At 39.6% G+C, this 17,699-nt stretch overlaps 1 protein-coding gene across 1 annotated transcript; it reads right to left on the bottom strand.

Moving 5' to 3' along the window:
• Positions 1–2,122: 2,122 nt before the first annotated feature.
• LOC5500297 (decapping and exoribonuclease protein) lies at positions 2,123–6,774 on the bottom strand. The gene is made up of 3 exons (XM_032368747.2): positions 6,231–6,774; positions 5,513–5,918; positions 2,123–4,393 (listed from the first exon to the last, which is right to left on the bottom strand). The coding sequence occupies exons 1-3, from the start codon at positions 6,641–6,643 to the stop codon at positions 3,968–3,970; spliced, it is 1,245 nt and encodes a 414-aa protein (XP_032224638.2). The 5' UTR covers positions 6,644–6,774; the 3' UTR covers positions 2,123–3,967.
• Between the last annotated feature and the right edge of the window lie 10,925 nt (positions 6,775–17,699).

Here is a 17,699-nt window from a genome sequence, read left to right as displayed (position 1 = left end):
CCCCGAAATGAACCCCAAGGAATTACAGTAATGGACAACTAAAGGAATGTGTAAGGATTGGCTTTCAGTTTTAAAAACATATGAAACATTTAGCTTTGTTTGTGTTATTAAAAGGAAATTTACATTAACTAAAACTATAGTATTAAGATTTTTATATACGACTGCGGGGGAAATACAGTGGTTGAGTCAGAAATTGGGGTCAACTAACAACTCATGTGATAGTAATTTGAGGAGCCCGGCGTGGATAAATCATTTTTACATAACAAGCCATAAAAGAAAGTCTTTACAGATGGGACATGCTGCTTTACATAGGAAGCGAAATGTTTTAAAGTTATTTTTTGGCATGTTTGTTTTCGGTAAATGAAAGACCTATCATATCGTGAGATCATGCCGGGGTATACGCACGACTACATGAGGAAATTCAAAACTCACATAATATTGCTTTCACATCCTCTTAATATTTTGCATCGATAGTAGAAGGGTTGTTCGAGTGTATTACTCAGTGTGCTTTTGTCATTCCATCTTCTCGGCCAAACCGGCTGCCTAAAATGTGTAGGTAAATATTCGCTCGTGTGAACAAGGATTTCGTGGTGAAATACATGTTTGGTTGTCAGATGAATATTAATTTTTAGGGGTGATGTTTACCGGAAATGAGATTTATAGTGTCGGAGTCATGTGTCGGAACCGCAAAATGTTAAGAGTGTGATGGAAGGTCAAAAGTTTGGTTGATCTGAGCAAAGCTGTGCTATGTTTATGCTGTATTCCTTTCAGTAGCAATTTAAAGTTGTGTATTTGTTTTGGACTCTGTTTATGGGTTTAACGCCGGGCAATGTAATAAATAGAAGTATTGTGTTGGAATTTAATATTTTTAAGTCACGTTGCTTAGAAATCGAGTCGCTCTTAACCCTTTATTATGCTTCAAAACTTGCAAGTATTTCTTCTGCTTTCCCTTTGTCCATTACCGCAATTCCTTGGGGTTGATTTCGGGGACTCCTCGGTATCGTTTCGGGTCCGAGGATCAGTTGGGGTACTTTTGGGGATCATTTCGGGTCCTGGGATCGTTTCGGGTCCTGGGATCATTTCGGGTCCTGTACAGTACCTCTCCAATAGAGAGAGGGGCAGTATCTCCGGTAGAGAGAGGGGCAGTATCCCAAAAGTTTAGGTACAGGAAATGAGATGATTATTATAGTTTTCAGAGGTTGTTATCTTTTAGAGCTCGAAAGCTCTCTTTTGGGTTCTATTTTTCTCCTTTAATCAAATATTATCTTTTGAGGCATCCAAAAAATGTTATCTTTTGAGGTATCAAATTAAGTCATGACATACCTATATAGGCATCTTTAAGGGTAATTTCTAAATCTTTTCAACACCAGTCCTGTACCAAAATATTGGGAATCCTTTGTAGCACAAGTACGTTTTAGTAATTCTTTATAAAAGTATGTGTATAGGTGTATTATCATACAGTCTCGTGGCATGTATCGCCTTCACAGCTAACACAAATGTCTACGCCATCAAATGTTGCCTTGTAATCAGATTTCTTGTCATCTGGCTTTGCTGGTGGAGCTATAATTTTATTGTATACCAACTCATTTTCACGAGTATAACAGCAGGCATTTTTAACTGGACCAAATTCCTCCTCAGCCTCCTCCAAACAAAGGGACCCCATTGACTCCCCCTCCATAATTGCGGGGAGGCTTGGCTGACGCACACACTCCCCTTCTTCATGCATTTTTTGACATGTGCCGAAGCACAGTGAGTGCGCTCAATCTTCTTGCATCGTGCTGGTGAACCTTTCCTTGGGTCTCTGCACTTTTGAGACACCATCTTACACTTATTTGCATAATCATATTTACTGTACTGGAACTTTGGGAGAGTGTACTCGTTGCATATCGGGAGCTGTGTGTCGGATATCGGACAGTAGTCCAAGCCATATGATCCGTAATTCATCCCCACCAACCCTGATGGCCCTGTATAGCCCCAGTATGTGGAATCATCCTCGTATTTGCCCCCTAGTGTGCGATGAGGACTCAATTTATTGTGCCTTTTATCATGAATAACAGGACAACCAGTGTCGCGTTTCACACCTGCCTCAATTCCGGACTCTTTGTCTTTGTTTTGTTTTTCCTTTTTCGGCTTCCAGTAACAGTAATACCAGCAAACACAAATGATGATTACAATTAAAAGTACTGAGGTCAATAAAGGCCCAAGCCAGTTGGGGAAATCGCCAGCCATAATATAATAAATAAGTTGAAGAGCTCAGTCGATTTCCGCTGTTGCACGCTTCTATAAGTTCAAGCCAGCACGAACTAATGAAGAGATAGTCACGTTAAAAAAAGAATTCGCAAAATAATCGATTTCCCTCAAGTTTCCATGGCATAAGCTCATTCTTCACATTCAAAGTCGTCGATAATTTCGCTGTAACCGTTCAGTACATCATTTCGTATCACAACAGAAAGAGAATTCAGTAGTGTTTGTACGATGAAAGATAACAAGTTTCTATCACGCTTTCGGGGTCAAATTTCACCAGAACAAATCCATAAGCTGTATATATATATATCACTGGAAATTAGTCTTGTTCGCACTGAAAGTATTATTCGCTGCAATCGAAAAGAAGTTCACCGATTCCCACCGATCACGTTTTACTAGTCTTGATTGTGTTGTTGAGACAATAATGCATATTCATGATCCACCGGATGGAGTGACGCAGAAGCAATGTTCCGTGACTCCTTAATAAATCTAATACTCGAAACGTGCTACTGTCATTATTCCTTACTAATATTGTTCCGTGCACGAAAAAGCGTAGCACACGAAGAGTTTTTTTTATTATAAATACCGTAGGCGGGAACCCTGGGACGAATGGGACGCAACCGACAGCTCAGTCCGAGTCTCACACCGTGCGTGCGGTGAGAAGGGAGTGAGGGGGTCATGTTTTTAAAGGCTATTTTTGAAAACAAAATAGACCTGCGAGACCTACGGTCAACATAAAAGCACAAAAATAAAATGGGGACACTATATTTTATTGAACATTTCAAAATTCTATCTTATCATCAAATACCAGGTCAAAGGTCACAACTGCCCGCAAAGTACGCTGGATCCTCTAGCATAATAATACATGGGAGTATCTAAAGAAAAATTCAGGTTGAGATCCGGAGCAGAAAATGACATCCTTACAGTAGCTCCATCTAGAATCTTTTTTATAAGAATATACAATGAAAATTAATTACCTTTTTAATTACTGACGCAGTCAAATTATTCCATTGCCTAGTTACCCACATAGTTTCTTATCTCTGCACGTGCAGGGTGGGGTCTTATCTTCCCCTGCACTATTATATGACAATAATAACTTTTTTTGTTGAACAAACCATAGCTCCCAGAATTCTTCATAACATAACCACTTAAAATTTCCCCCAAAATAATCCACAAACAGAACAATATTTGGACTTTTTTATTATCTGAAAGTATGGAATACTGAATCATTGTATTATTGTGATTCTCAGTATTTTAGTATGGGATAACAATGAATCTGTCTGGAAAAAGATACAAATGTAGCATGTATATAGATTTCTAGATTTAGCTCTACAGGCTTATGTAGATTTTAAGGTGAGGGGGAATTAAAATCTGGTGTAAAATAAGTAAAAACAATGCCCCTATGACTTTTTTCATCTATTTCTTTCATGACCTATTCATTAGAACAGCTCAGAGGTTCTTTTCCAAAACCATTATTATTTTAATTACATTTACCAAACAATAGATAGAAAACATGGTCCATTTTGTTTTTCAAAAATAGTTTTTTTTATAAATAGATACGATAACTTGACATGTCGCTAAAAGACTAGTCCTTTTATTTTGTTTTAGAAGAAGAGCACCAGTTAAATTCCTATTGATGATCAAGCTTGCTATTTCTGAACAAGTATTGCCATCTATCACTTGATTACCCCTCAAAACACACAAGTAACTATACAAAATTGATTTAAAATGTCTTAATATACCACTCTGGCAAAAACTTATGCTCCCCATTTGTAAATTCCTGGTATTTCACTTGTTCGAATGGAGCCCTGAATGAGAAAAGGTAAACTCTGTTTGGGTCATCCAACACCACCACAGAGCGCAACCAGCGTAGAAACTTTTCCAGGAAGTTGAAGCAGATGGTTGAATCCCACATGTTTTGTTGGTTTTCAAGGAGATGGGGTATTTCCAGGGTGTTGTAAGTTTGGAGTTTATCCACATGACTGTGATGATGACGGAAACCAGCAATAATTTTTGGCACCCCTGCCAGGTAAGACTGTGCCCACCATTTGAGCAACTTGTAGCGATTGAAGGACCAGTGCTGTTGGTGATTGTGTGGAGCATGAGACGTCTTGAGCTCGATGTAATTTCCTGGCGATTCTTCTGTTTCCTGTAAAATGTGGGGCCAAGAAGTAAAAAAAACACAGCAACAAACAACAAAGAAAGTTACCATATTTACTCATGTATAATACGCATTTATGTATAATCCTGTACACACCTTGATTTTTTAGACCATTTTCAAAAATTAGAAAAGTAGCTATATTTCACAAAAATCCAAGATTCAAAATATGTGGAAAAATTATATGTTAATAAAAATAAGCAAACTAGAGGCATAGATATTTTATGTCCATGTTTTTATTTACATCGTCGCAGGGTTTAAATACCTTTTATTTATTTATACTCATTACTCAAGAGCCTCCATTGTTTTTGTTATTATGCAAATGTTTTACCTCACAAATAAGAAGTGTATAAGAAATGTATAGTACGCACCCCAATTTTTAAGGTCATTTTCACATGGAAAAGTGTGTATTATACATGAGTAAATACAGTATACACCGAAAAATAACAAGGACAGTTACAAACCCTGAAAATTTCTCAAAAAAGTCTAAAGTTAACAGTAAAATAACTGCATATTATTGTGATTTGAAGAGAAATGTGTTCCATTCTTCTACTTCAAATTTACAGAAAAGTCTTCTTTCTACAGTAGCATGGGGTAAAATGCTGAGACCAAAAAATACCAGACAAAGTTTTCTAAGTCCCCCCAAAATAAAAACCCCAAAATAGGGTAGATACTTCCCAGCATGCTAATGTCTGAGTAGCACCATGGGATCAAGGTCTTCTGGAGGCATCACAAGGTGAGGCGTGTACACAGGGGGGTGCACTCTCACCCCCCTTAGCAGCCAAAAAGTGGGTTATTTCTTATAAAGTCATCTTCAAATACTATTTTTTTTTTCAAATGATAAATATCGCCTGAAGGTACTGGGCTATTCATACCAAGGCACAATAGATGAGAGTAGCACTTGAGCGGGGTGGTCTGTGAGCGGGGTGGTCCGTGAGCGGGGTAGTGGATGCAGTGTGGAGAGGAGGAATTGTTGTGGGAGACATGAAACCGTGAGGGTAAAGAGTGCTAAAATGGTAGTGAGGTGGGTTTATAAGAAGGAAGTGGAAACATCAGGTACAAAGTCATTTTATATAGTCCATACCAGTAATCTATTCAAGTAGGAATTACCTTAGTGCAGCAGTCTATCTCGGCACCAAACACCAGGGAATGCCTCTCTAGTCTTGATCTGAACACTGACACATAAGCTTCTGAATTATTGACAGGCTTAGCTGAAGCGCCACCCTCTGATGTTGACGCAGTAGATGTCGATGCTCCCATCACTGTTTCCCTCTTGCCTCGTTCAGACACAAGCTTTGTGACATATGTTTCAAATTTATGCCCCCAGTAACACATTTCTTTATGTCGCTCTTCCATGTTCTTTCGACGATCGTATGCCTCCTGAGTTTCTACCTCGCTGAGGTATATAGTGCCCTTGAATAGGGTTGCAGCCATTTGCCAGGGCTCTTTGGTCTCGTATGGAGTGCATAGCAGCTTGGTGAGATGGCCCCTCCATGTCACAAAGTTGGTGTTCAAACTGTTAAGACCATCACCATTGTAGTCATTGTCATTGAAAAATGAATTGGTATTAACATAGGTATTTTTAGGGTAGCAATTTTTGGTTGTGCAGGTATTGTAAGGGGTATTTTTTAAATTTCCTGACAAGCATCTCTATCACGAGCATCTCTATCACGTTTACCCTGAAGAACCACCCACCCACCCCGTTACTATTACCTTACTACCATCACTTCTACATCGTCCAATTATAATAAATAATCAATATCTAAACCATTATGATTAACGTCAACATCTCAATAAATAATAATCTCAAAACACTTCTAGTACTCACCTCTTCGTTGCTGGTCTGGCATCTGCGGCTTGTCCATTCTCTACCCTCTCTTCACCTGGTAGTGCAAATTTCTCTCTGTGAGCACTAATCCACTCTAGCAAATGACCTAGTCCCTCTTTCACATCTTCGTCTCTCGCTTTGAACTCTTTATATCCTTCGCTTAGATCGAAGTGGATCTCATGAGGGGGGCAAAAATACTTCAACTGATGACTGTCATCGTGAAATTTCCTATCTACATCCAAGGAAAAGTGACCAATTTCTGATGGTTTTCTGAAGTACGGGAAACTCGATCGATACGAATCGATTGGAGTAACCGCTAATGTTTTATCCGGTTCCGTTTCCGCTGCTTCCTCCCTTCGCTCCCGCTTAGTATCATCGTGTTCTTTGGGATCGTTTTCATATCTTCGTTTCATTTTGAAGCTTCGTTGGTGTAAAAATCAACCTTTTTTTAAATCTAAAGACGAAGTCACGAAAGCAAGGAGAGAACAAAAAAGATGGCTCCAGCAGAAAAAGCCAGGCGTTTCCCGATTGACAGCGCGAGCTGGGTACAAGACTGAGTGATAGCAACTCCGGTGATTGTAAAGCTTTGAGCCAGCTTTGTTATAAGTATAAGCGCGAGGAGATTTATTCTGTCGTGAGAGGTAGTCGTCTTGGTAGTGGCGAGGTGTAATTTATGCGTGTCACACTTGACCCCTCCCCCCCCCAAGGGGATTGGGAATTCCGGGGGCTCAGATGCCCAGTTATTTGCAGAGGGGAGGAGGGGGTGGGGTTGGGGGGGGGGGGGGGGGGGGGGTAAATGCCCTTTTTCCTTAACAGTTACTGTAATTATCTTTTTCCAGGGGGTTGGAAATTCCAGAGGGGTGGGGGGGTCATACCTCCGACCCCTCAATAGGGGGGGAGGGGTATGGATATTTTCTGGTATTACACAATACTAGAATACCCATCGTCTTCGGGCGTCGGGCCTCAGGGACCCAGGACGACGTGGTCTGGGTCCCCGAGGATCACCACGCTTCGCTAATCCTTCAACTTCAAGAGAAACTCTACCAAGATGGCGCCTAATTTTATTTGCTACAATAACACAGTCGGAAAAAGTGTTTTAGTGTATACAAGCAAGGAAAAACATTCAACTGAACAAAAAAAAACTCAATTCAGATTCGCTTGACCTTTCTAAGTGACGGGTGATGGAGGGCTCTGTTTTTTTAAAATATGCGAAAAAAAAATACGACCCTCCCCTTAGACAAACGAAAAAATGGGACCCTCCCCCAGTAATAGGAAAAAAAGAGTTCATCTTCACCAAGAGACCATGATGTAAGAAAACGAATCCCCCCTATTAGGGTATGTTCCAATGATGACTACCGTAAAAACTATTTTTAGAACAAGCAGTTATTTTTAGAGACGTCTCTGATTGGTTATCGCTCACGTTTCCTAGCAACAAGAGTCTTACGCGCGATCACATCTTGAGCAATGTGAAGGATGTTTCGGAAATCTTTTTGACCGAAAATACCTTCCTTTTTTACGAACGCTGTAAAAATGATCTTCCATACAGTACGCTGGAGCCAATCAACCGTTTCTGGGACATTGAAATGCATAAAGTGCGTGATTTTAGGCTCTGGGATCAACTTCCCCAGTAAAAGTTTTCACTGCTGATTCGCAAATTACTTATAACACAACAATCAATCATAAATCTGTGTTTACAAAACACAATTCTCTTCCAATTCCCTTTGAATGAAAAAGATACATCCAGAACTTAATACCATTATATTCACACCGATATTACAAATAAAAGACTTCAAGTCTTTATAATGAAGTAGATCTTATTCCAGTAACAAGGGTTTCTTGAGTGACATGATTTCTGAACATTTGCGTGAAAAATTGAAGTTCATTCATTTAAAAATGTTATAAATCAAAGAAAAATAAAGGCCTTCTTGTATTAAAATACATAACATAGACTCTGAGAATGCCTAGGTATTCTATCTTACCGAATTGCAGAGAAAAATAACTTTTTAGGAGTCTGCACGATGCATCTTGAATGAACTCCAAATTCACCGTCTCCCCGACGTCTTCTCGTTCGATTATTTATATAACATTTAGATAACTGAACTTTTTTATAACTTAACAGATAACAGGACACCACCCCATGAGTAGCATTGTGATCATGAGCCTTGAAGAGAAGCTAAAAGGATAAAAACAGGACGAAGTAAAGAAGTGCAGAGGGAAATAATTTGGTGTGAAATTGTACTAGCTCGTGGTGCCCATAACCAAATGTGGCGCGACGAACCATGTATGGATGCTATGATTGACAAGCTCGCGCAATCTAAAAATAGCTTTCTTGGACGTTATCATGGGCCACGGGGATTCGTTCTGTTATATCATGGTCTCTTGTCTTCACCCAAAGATGTGTATTTATGTTGAAAAAAAATCGACCTGCTGCAACAAGTATTCGGACACGATTCAATCAAAAAGGTTTTAAGACCTTTGTGTATTTGGAGCAGCACCTCTGTAAAGCCTTCCAAGGAAACTGCTTCAAAGAAGAGCTGGACAGCGTTTTTTATGATGATTTTGATAAGAAAGTTTTAGAAACTCAATTATTAACTCTCAGGCAATTGTATCTATATCTATTTTTTTTTTTGGGGGGGGGGGGGCACAATACATTAAGCCAGCATCTTATCGTCTTCCTTATTCATCTTATGGTCTCACAACCATATAACAAAACTGAGAGTACTGATGGCTTCATCTTCGTTCTTCCTGTGATCTTTTTCGAGCTCCATATTCTTCTCAGTCTAGTGCCTGCACCTATTGCTTTTGACAGCCTATTCTTGAGGTCTTCCATTCTCTATGTTTGGATTAAGGACCGATACCTAGCTTATTGAGCTCGCCCTCTCTATATTGATGTACCCAGTCATAGTCGTCATACTTTTTCTTCGTCTCTCAGCCTCCTTCTTGACTCCTCGCCATTTCTTTTTTTGAACTCATGGGCCTTTGGTGGTGATGGTGATGAAAATAGTAACCTCACCCTCGGCCATTTTTAAATGATCATTTTTTGACTCATCAGAGATACGGGATAAAATTGAACTCTATCTACCCTACGCCCCTTCTACAGCATTTGTCTGACAATGAGTTTAGAATATATGATGCTAAGTAATTTTACTTGTTAATTACACGGATTGTTTTTAAGAAACAACAACGGCCAACAACCCCCCTATTCACTTTTACTAAAAAAAGTCCCACCACATACTTTCAGGAATCTTGTGATTTGTTCGATTCGTTACTGGCTTTTTATCCGGTGATAGACAGCGAGTAACAGGGCCGTAGCAGGGAGTGTGGCACTGGGGGCACGTGCACTCCCCATATTTTCAAAAATTATAAGGAAATGATCAATAGGGGCGTGGCCGTGCCCCCAATATTGATGTTTCTTTACTTTACCTCTCCAATATTTCGTAGTCCGCTACGGTATCGCATACCGGGTTCTGAGCACAGAAATGGTGGCTTTATCAAACATTTTGGTGAACTTTAGAAGCACACTAGCATACACACATTGGCACCAGTCGGGCCAAGACGGGACGCTAGCACAGTATATTACCCGTGCAGTTCGGCAACCATGGACAGCTGTTTCGTCCTTATTAGGACTCGTCAGCATGGCATAGCACATTTTGGCATAGAATATCGAAGGTAGTATGAGAGAGTGAGTGAGAGAGTAAGAGAGAGTGATTTTTACTCTTTATTCGAGTTGAACAAAATACATTCGCAAGCCGTGTTATAAGTAATGTTATTGTTTCATATCTTTGGAGACTATGTTTTAAAGACCATACAGGTAGAACATTCAAAGGTTACTGAGGAGACGCAGAGTTTTCTTCAATGACCATGCGTACTTCCATTCTATTAAACATTATTAGACATTTAATGTATGAAATATTGGTATATGGCTTGTGTTTGACTCGCAAAGTAATATACGAGGCAGATGGAGCAAAGAAATATTTCTCACGAAATATTTTGAAAAAAAAATAGGACACTCCAAAAAAAACTTAAGCCCCCCCCCCCTTTAGACAAACGAGAAAAATTAGAACCCCCCCCCCCCCGAAATAAGAGCACTCCCCCCACCCCCGGTAATTAATGACACGTCCCTAAACTAATATAGAATTGAGAACTGGCGACATTTAGCAGCATATTGTAGAAAATTCACTGGTACTAAAATTACGGCAACAGAAAACATTAAACCGACAACAAAGCTCAATTCAGATTCGCTTGCCCTTTCTCAACAAATATAGGATAATTTGAACTCAGTAGGTCAACAATTTACTGGGTTATTTGAATAAATTGGAAACTGTCGGGCATTTAGTCCATGGAGGACCTTTCCCGACTGTCGGGCATATAGCCATTGCGAATAAAATAAGCATTAGTAGTACATGACCTTTTTAATTATATTCTGTGATGGAGTTGATGAGGTGGTGCTGGAAGCGGACAAGTTTCAGGTGGATTCGTTCGGTCTTGCTGAATAGCGGAGTAAATTGCAGGCCCGTACCCATCAGTGCAGGGGGTGCGAACGCACCCCACCCCCCCCCACCCCCCCCCCCCCCCCCCCCACAACGGCTATTTGTAGACAAAACTATAAAGAATAAGCTAGATCACTCTGGTATGAAGTCAAGAGGTAAATCCGACAATAAACGCCCTCAACCCCCACCCCCCCATCCCTACTTTTTCGGATTTCGCACCCCCCCCAGGAAAAATCCTGGGTACGGGCCTGGATTGGTAACGTTATCAGTTAAAGGTTGCGTACCACTTGAGTCCGTGATTATGCTTGTGACAGGTCCAGGATTGGTTTCAATATCCATCGATTTTGCGATAAGAATTGATAACACGAACAGCATGAAAATAGAAATTCTTAAGTTTAGAGCGCGTCATATGCCGACCAGGGAATAAGCCAATGTATACTCTGTAGGCAGTGGCGTCGATGCCCATGTTGAAGTCTTGCAAACAGAAGCCGGTTCTCAATTTGGAAATCGGTGATTTGAATTGAAGTTGCAAAAACATAGAAAGAAACGACCTGAAAGCCTCCATCTGCTGGATCTCAGAATTTGTAGACTACGAGTACCTCCAGCCATTAGTAAGTAAACTTCCATCATACGTAAAAGACACTAACAACTTCCTAAACATTTTATTAACACTCAGCAACCTACCAACAGACTCTCTCTTGGTCACACTCGACGTCTCTAGCCTCTATACTAACATCCTACATAATGATGGTATCAACGCTTGTCACCACATCCTTCGCAAATGTAGGCACTAACCCCATCCCTGCTCAGGGGAGGATCCAGACTGATTCAACTGATTCCATTGAATCACTCAAAATCCCAGAAAAATGTTTTTTTTTTTGTAGATTTGAATTTTAGAACGTTCAATAAAAAATAAACATCCATCTGTTGTCTGTTATTTAAACATTATTAGACCTGCTTCCTGGGTTGTTTCGCTGTTATTTCCTTAACAGCACGTCAGGAGAAAATGCTGTTTTGCCGTTTAGCAAGAAATGGCAAGAATATACGATTTTTTCAAGACTCGCCTTAAAAATCTGCTAATTTCACTAAATGTGAATCCCCTGTCCTTTTACGTTAAGAAGTCAATCGATAATTTTACGATTCGTGGCACAAATGATTATGTGTTCCGGGATGGAATGTCTAAAACATCCATTTCTTATCATTTATTGTATTTATAAAGAAGCGAAATAGAAATTACCTCGAATGACGTGTTTCATAAAAGAAAGCAATGAGTGTTTTAGCTATAACCGATAAAAATGTCCATGTTAATAACCGGAAGATATGTCAAAATCTTTTATTTGTCAGTATCTGTTACATTTAAAAAGGAGCGAAACAACAATTGTTGAATGTATAATTTTATACCGTCCCGGAGTTCAAATAGGAATGTATAAATTTATACATTCCTTTTTGAACTCCGGGACTGTATAAATTTATACATTCCTTTTTGAACTCCGGGACTGTATAAATTTATACATTCCTTTTTGAACTCGGGGACTGTATAAATTTATACATTCGTTTTTGAACTCGGGGACTGTATAAATTTATACATTCCTTTTTGAACTCGGGGACTGATAAATTTATACATTCCTTTTTGAACTCCGGGACTGTATAAATTTATACATTCCTTTTTTGACTCGGGGACTGTATAAATTTATACATTCCTTTTTGAACTCCGGGACTGTATAAATTTATACATTCCTTTTTGAACTCCGGGACTGTATAAATTTATACATTCCTATTTGAACTCCGGGACTGTTTGGGATTGTATAAAATTATACCTTCCCTGGAACTAAAGGGTATTTTTACTCTTTTGTAGACAATTGTTGTTTCGCTCCTTTTTGCATGTAAGAAGGCCCAAAAAATCCAAAGTCTCCTCAAAATTTAGGACTCCCGCCAAGAAAAGCCTTAGGAACACAAAATGTGTCCTTGAAATGCGGGAGTATCTTTACTTAATCGTGCTTTTTTAAATTTTTACTGTATCTTTAGGAACTGAATCGTTGAAGGATCGAGTATGGCCATTTTGTTATGAATGGTAAGGGTCGAATATCAAATTTTTGTAAAAGTAGAGAAAATTGAATAACTGAAGGGCTCTCAAAGGAGTAAGTTACGGACATGTGAAAAAGTAACGAAATCCATTATGTTGAAAAGGATCCGACGCTCAAATTGTGTAATATCTGTACGTCTGCACAAAGGCTGTGATTGCAGAAATTTTCTAATATTGTAAATTTCAAATTCGTTACTTATAGTATAACAGAAAAATCCCTTGATTTCGGCTAAAATAGAGCTAATGTCACTCCATTTTCACCAATTTTAATAAAATTCCCCAAACGGCAAAACGGCATTTTCTCCTGACGTGGTGTTCTTTAGCGCTTGGACAGCATTTTCGGTCCCCCCCACGGGAAATATTGCTCCTGATGGTGAGTGATAAATCTAGTTTGGGGGAGGGGATCCATTTAGAAATTTTTCGCGTGGATAAAAATTATGCGCGTGTTCTGGAACTACTCAAGCTCTTCACCGATTGGCTACGGCCCACGCGGAACTACTCAAGCTCTGTTTTGATTGGTTGCTATAACGTGTGAATTACTTTGGAATCAGTTGACAATAAAATCCCGATACTACCCCTGAAAAAGTAGGCCTTTGTTTGCTTTAGCGTGTGATCCCTTGTACACATCTCTCGAACCGAAATCTTGAAAAGCGAAGCATGGCTTCACAAAATGCAGACGTTTCTCGTGGAGAGCCTGTCTGCCGAAAGGAGGAGTGTTATCCTTTTGATTATGGTGTAGAATTTGATCGAATTCCGATCCCGAGAAGTTGGAATTAATGATAAAAGTGTGGCGACCGGTCGATAGTTCTTCCGAATTCTCTATGAGTTATAGCAATAGAAAGTGATCGCCTTCTTAAGTGAAATACATAATGTTTTTAGCAGAACCGCCGGACAGTGTATTCTTAGTATATTAATGACATTTCTGTTTGCCCTGTGTTTTATTTGGGAAGATTTTCGGCTGTTATTTCAGTAAGGTAAATAGGCTGGTAAAATCACCTCTTGTACTTTCGACATTAGCGTAAGATACCACACGAATTTTCGCCCTCTAATGGATGAATCTAGGAGAAACATGCAAAGAGGAGAAGTGCCAATAGATCAGCAACTAGATGGGATAATCCATTGTAAAATTGCTTAGAATTGAGAGGTCATTGAGTCAATTATTGGTACGAGTTGCTGTCTGTGTGTCACAAGCTACGTTATAATGCAAGGGGAGGTTTTTTATATATTACAGTCACACCATTAGGATATTGCCAAGGGGTATTCGAAGAGAATAACTGAGGAACACAAATTTGGTTGAATTAGGTAGGAATAGTGTATTTATTATCTGACTAATCAATGAATGAAGTCACTCAGTTTGAGATGACCATAAGTTTTATACCTTGAATTTATTATCTGTCTATATAAATCCCTAAAATGCCAAATGCATTCTTTAAAATTCTGCAGATTGCATGTTTCAAACACGTAATTTCATAAATTTCCTGTTGGGTTGCCCCTATTACCCCCCCCCCCCCCCCCCCCCCTTTATTGGTCCGTGACCATTTGGAATCAGTCAAATCCAGGCCTGGATCCATCCCTGCTGCTGCCATTATTTTGTGACTTAATCCGTAAGCGATGCCATACGGTTTTCACTAGGCCCCCTCTTGTCGCCTTTCGCCGCTCACCTAACCTCCGCGACATCCTCGTTATAAAAGCCGAAGGGCCCATCCGCACTTGTACAAAACTTGTTTATTTAGACACAAATTCTGTCATCAACTGTAAGAAACAAGTGCGGATGCGTTTGTTCGGCTGAGACAAAATTTGTTCGGCCAGGCCAAACTACAAAGACGCCGCTGGGGAGGTTTGGAGCCCTACAAAACTAGGCCAAACGTCAAAATCATGTCGAACATGACAGCTTTGTCAATTATCACCCTACTTGATAACCCAACGTGATCGAATTGCGCGGGAAAGTTCATCTTCGCAGAGTGAATCGAGGTCACAACATGGCGTACTTTCCTCGGGACTATTATTTCAACTATTATGGCTCACAAGTGTTTGATCCTGCTGGTATTTATGGTCAATCGCAGTCTCAAATTGTAGAGCAACCAAATGAAGTACAGAATCCACCGCTTCAGCCTTTACAAGCAAACCAACAAGTGCCGCAAAACAACCAACAAGCGAACAAGCAACAACTTGATAAAGGCGGCAAAGCGCCAGCACCAAGTAAAGCAAAAAAGACTGAAAGTTTCGAGAAAGAAGAGGAGACGTATTTGATTAACCTGTGGGTATCATATCATGAACGACTCGAAAGCAAAGATTCGCGAAAATACTGGGCAAAACTCGTCGACGAACTGAACAATAAATATAACAACAACAGACCTGTCGATAAATGCAAACGCCGTATTAAATACCTGATTGAGAAATATAAGGAAAGTTGTTGCTGATGTCGATAATATGAATAAATTGCCAGAAACGACACGAGTAGAGCGATGTAATTCATTGGAAGCATGGCGAATTGTAAAGGTAAACAAACCACACGTGCAATTTAATTCGCGCCAGAAATACGAGAATGCATTTTGATTGACGTCGGCGGTTTGTAATTAATTTGTTTGGCCCGATAAGTGCGGATGTACTTTAGCTAATAACTTTTGGCCGAGACAAAATTTGTTATCATTTTTGTTCGGGCCAGACAAACTTTGTTCGACAAGTGCGGATAGGCCCTTCCGACCGCCTCCCGGTGCCTTCCGTTGCGGAAAAAAAAAAAAACTGCCTAACCTGCCCCTATATTAGAACCGATGGCCTTACAAGCTACACATTTTTCTCAACAGGTGAAACACGACCTATAACCTCCCACATAACCTGCAATACTAAAAACGTGATTTAATGATTCAATGTATCCGCTGTTAGTAACCTTCAATATATTGGGGAAACTAAATGCAAATTAAAAGAACGCTTAAATGACCACCGCAGAAATGTAGACTCGATCCACCCCTTAACACGCCGCTGAACACTTTCTGGAACCCAACCACTCCGCTTCCGACATAGAGCTCATAACTATTGAAAAAATAATAAGCAACCGCGACTCCATCCGCAAAGCAAGAGAAGCCACACTGATAGATCGCGCTGGCACTCTTGAACCCGGTGGCCTCAAATATATATTTAACAATTAGACTACGAGTTCGAGTTTTCTATGTGTCAATAGATAGTCAACGAGGCGCGTATTTGACTCATAGAAAACGAGAACAAGTAGGCTAATTGTTTTGGTATAAATCCACTCACATACTAACTTCGAAAAAACTTACAATGTTAAAAATTCTCGGTAATAAATAACAGCTTTTGGCGCTAAGGCGCCGGCTTTTTCGCTACTCACTATCTATGGTTAAAGAGATAGTGAGTACGGGAGCCAATCAAATGCGAGATTCGTGATAGTATGCTCTAAAGAGTATCTATACTATATATAACACGCTAAGGAATGGACTGACCGCCTTTTACGAAAAAAACGGCTGGGCTAGAAAACTCCGAAACCACGCCATTTCCACACATTGCCGGAGAGGAGGTGTGCAAAATGGTTTTTATTTAAAGATTATACCGTATAGAAAAGTTCTAACTCACGCGTTTGTAAGCGAGAGGATCACACTCGCAAAGGCGCCATTTTCAAGATTTCACAGAAGCACAGAAATAATAATATATTTCCCGCAGCAAAAAGGACTAATGACCTTCAGACCTCCGTGTCTCTCAAGAAAAACACACTAAAAATAAACAGTAATAAGTCTCCAGAAACTTCATCGTAGAGAAGAAATATTATTCTAGACAAATTTCGGAAAATGTGTAAACCTTCGAGCGCGCGAAAAATCAATTCGAGAAAGAATTCGAATAATTGCCAGGGGCGGATCTAGCTTTTTTGCTAAAGGAGGGGGGGGGGGGGGGGGGGGGCTGGCTCAGTGACAAAGGGTCGTGATTTTTTTTGTTTCATATGGCTTTCTGGTACTCCCAAAGTGGGGGTTTAAACCCCCTAGACTCTCCCCCTAGATCAGCTACTGATTGCCGTAGTTTCATTGTATAGATAGATTAATTGTAGCTAAAAACACAACCGTTATTTTATCGTTATTTAGAAAGGCATTATTCCTACCTCGAAAAGAAAGTAGATTCTTCAGCTCCATCTCGCATAAACAAAACGGTTCGCAAACAAGACAACGGAAGAAAACAGCTTGTATCTACAACTGCAAGACTTTTGACTTTTGAACAACTTCGATTCAATCCATTAAAGGACGACGGTGCATAAACGCTTATTTAATAATATCAAGATGGTGCACAACACTTCTTATTTTATCAGATCAATCTCTATATAAGAAGTAAGTACTCTTCGATTTTTTTTATAAAAGCAAAAGGTTTGTTCATTACATATAGTTGTCGGTCATTTTGTGTTTTCAAAACCCATATACCTTATATGTCACATCGATTTTCATTAAAAAGTATGGAATCTACCACCAAATAACGCAATAGCCCATGAAAGCCAACAAAGCGTGGATAAACGATCCACTCTCTTATGCACAAAACCCAACATATGAACATGCAAACTGGCATGATTTGAATTTGGTTGTCCGAAATACTAAAATGCGGAGGGTATTTTATAGAAAGCTCCATTTCACATTTTTAAAAGGTAAATTCAAAATGAGATAAACAATTGGCATTTGTTTAATTCATGTTTACGACGACGCATACTATTCCCCTAAAGCCCCCCAATACATTAAAGGATCGAAATACCTTACCTTAAAAAGTTTTGTACAACAAAGAATTGCGTTTCGTGAATATTTCACGGGTAACCACTAGTATTTAATAAAGCTATATTTCTATCTATTAATCTATCTGCTTAACATCATTCCCCTACACGCTTGGGTGGACTTTTACTTAGCCGGCTTG

This window comes from Nematostella vectensis, chromosome 12 (genome assembly GCF_932526225.1).
Source record: "Nematostella vectensis chromosome 12, jaNemVect1.1, whole genome shotgun sequence".
Lineage (NCBI taxonomy): Eukaryota > Metazoa > Cnidaria > Anthozoa > Actiniaria > Edwardsiidae > Nematostella > Nematostella vectensis.
This window is presented reverse-complemented; position numbering and strand designations above follow the sequence as displayed.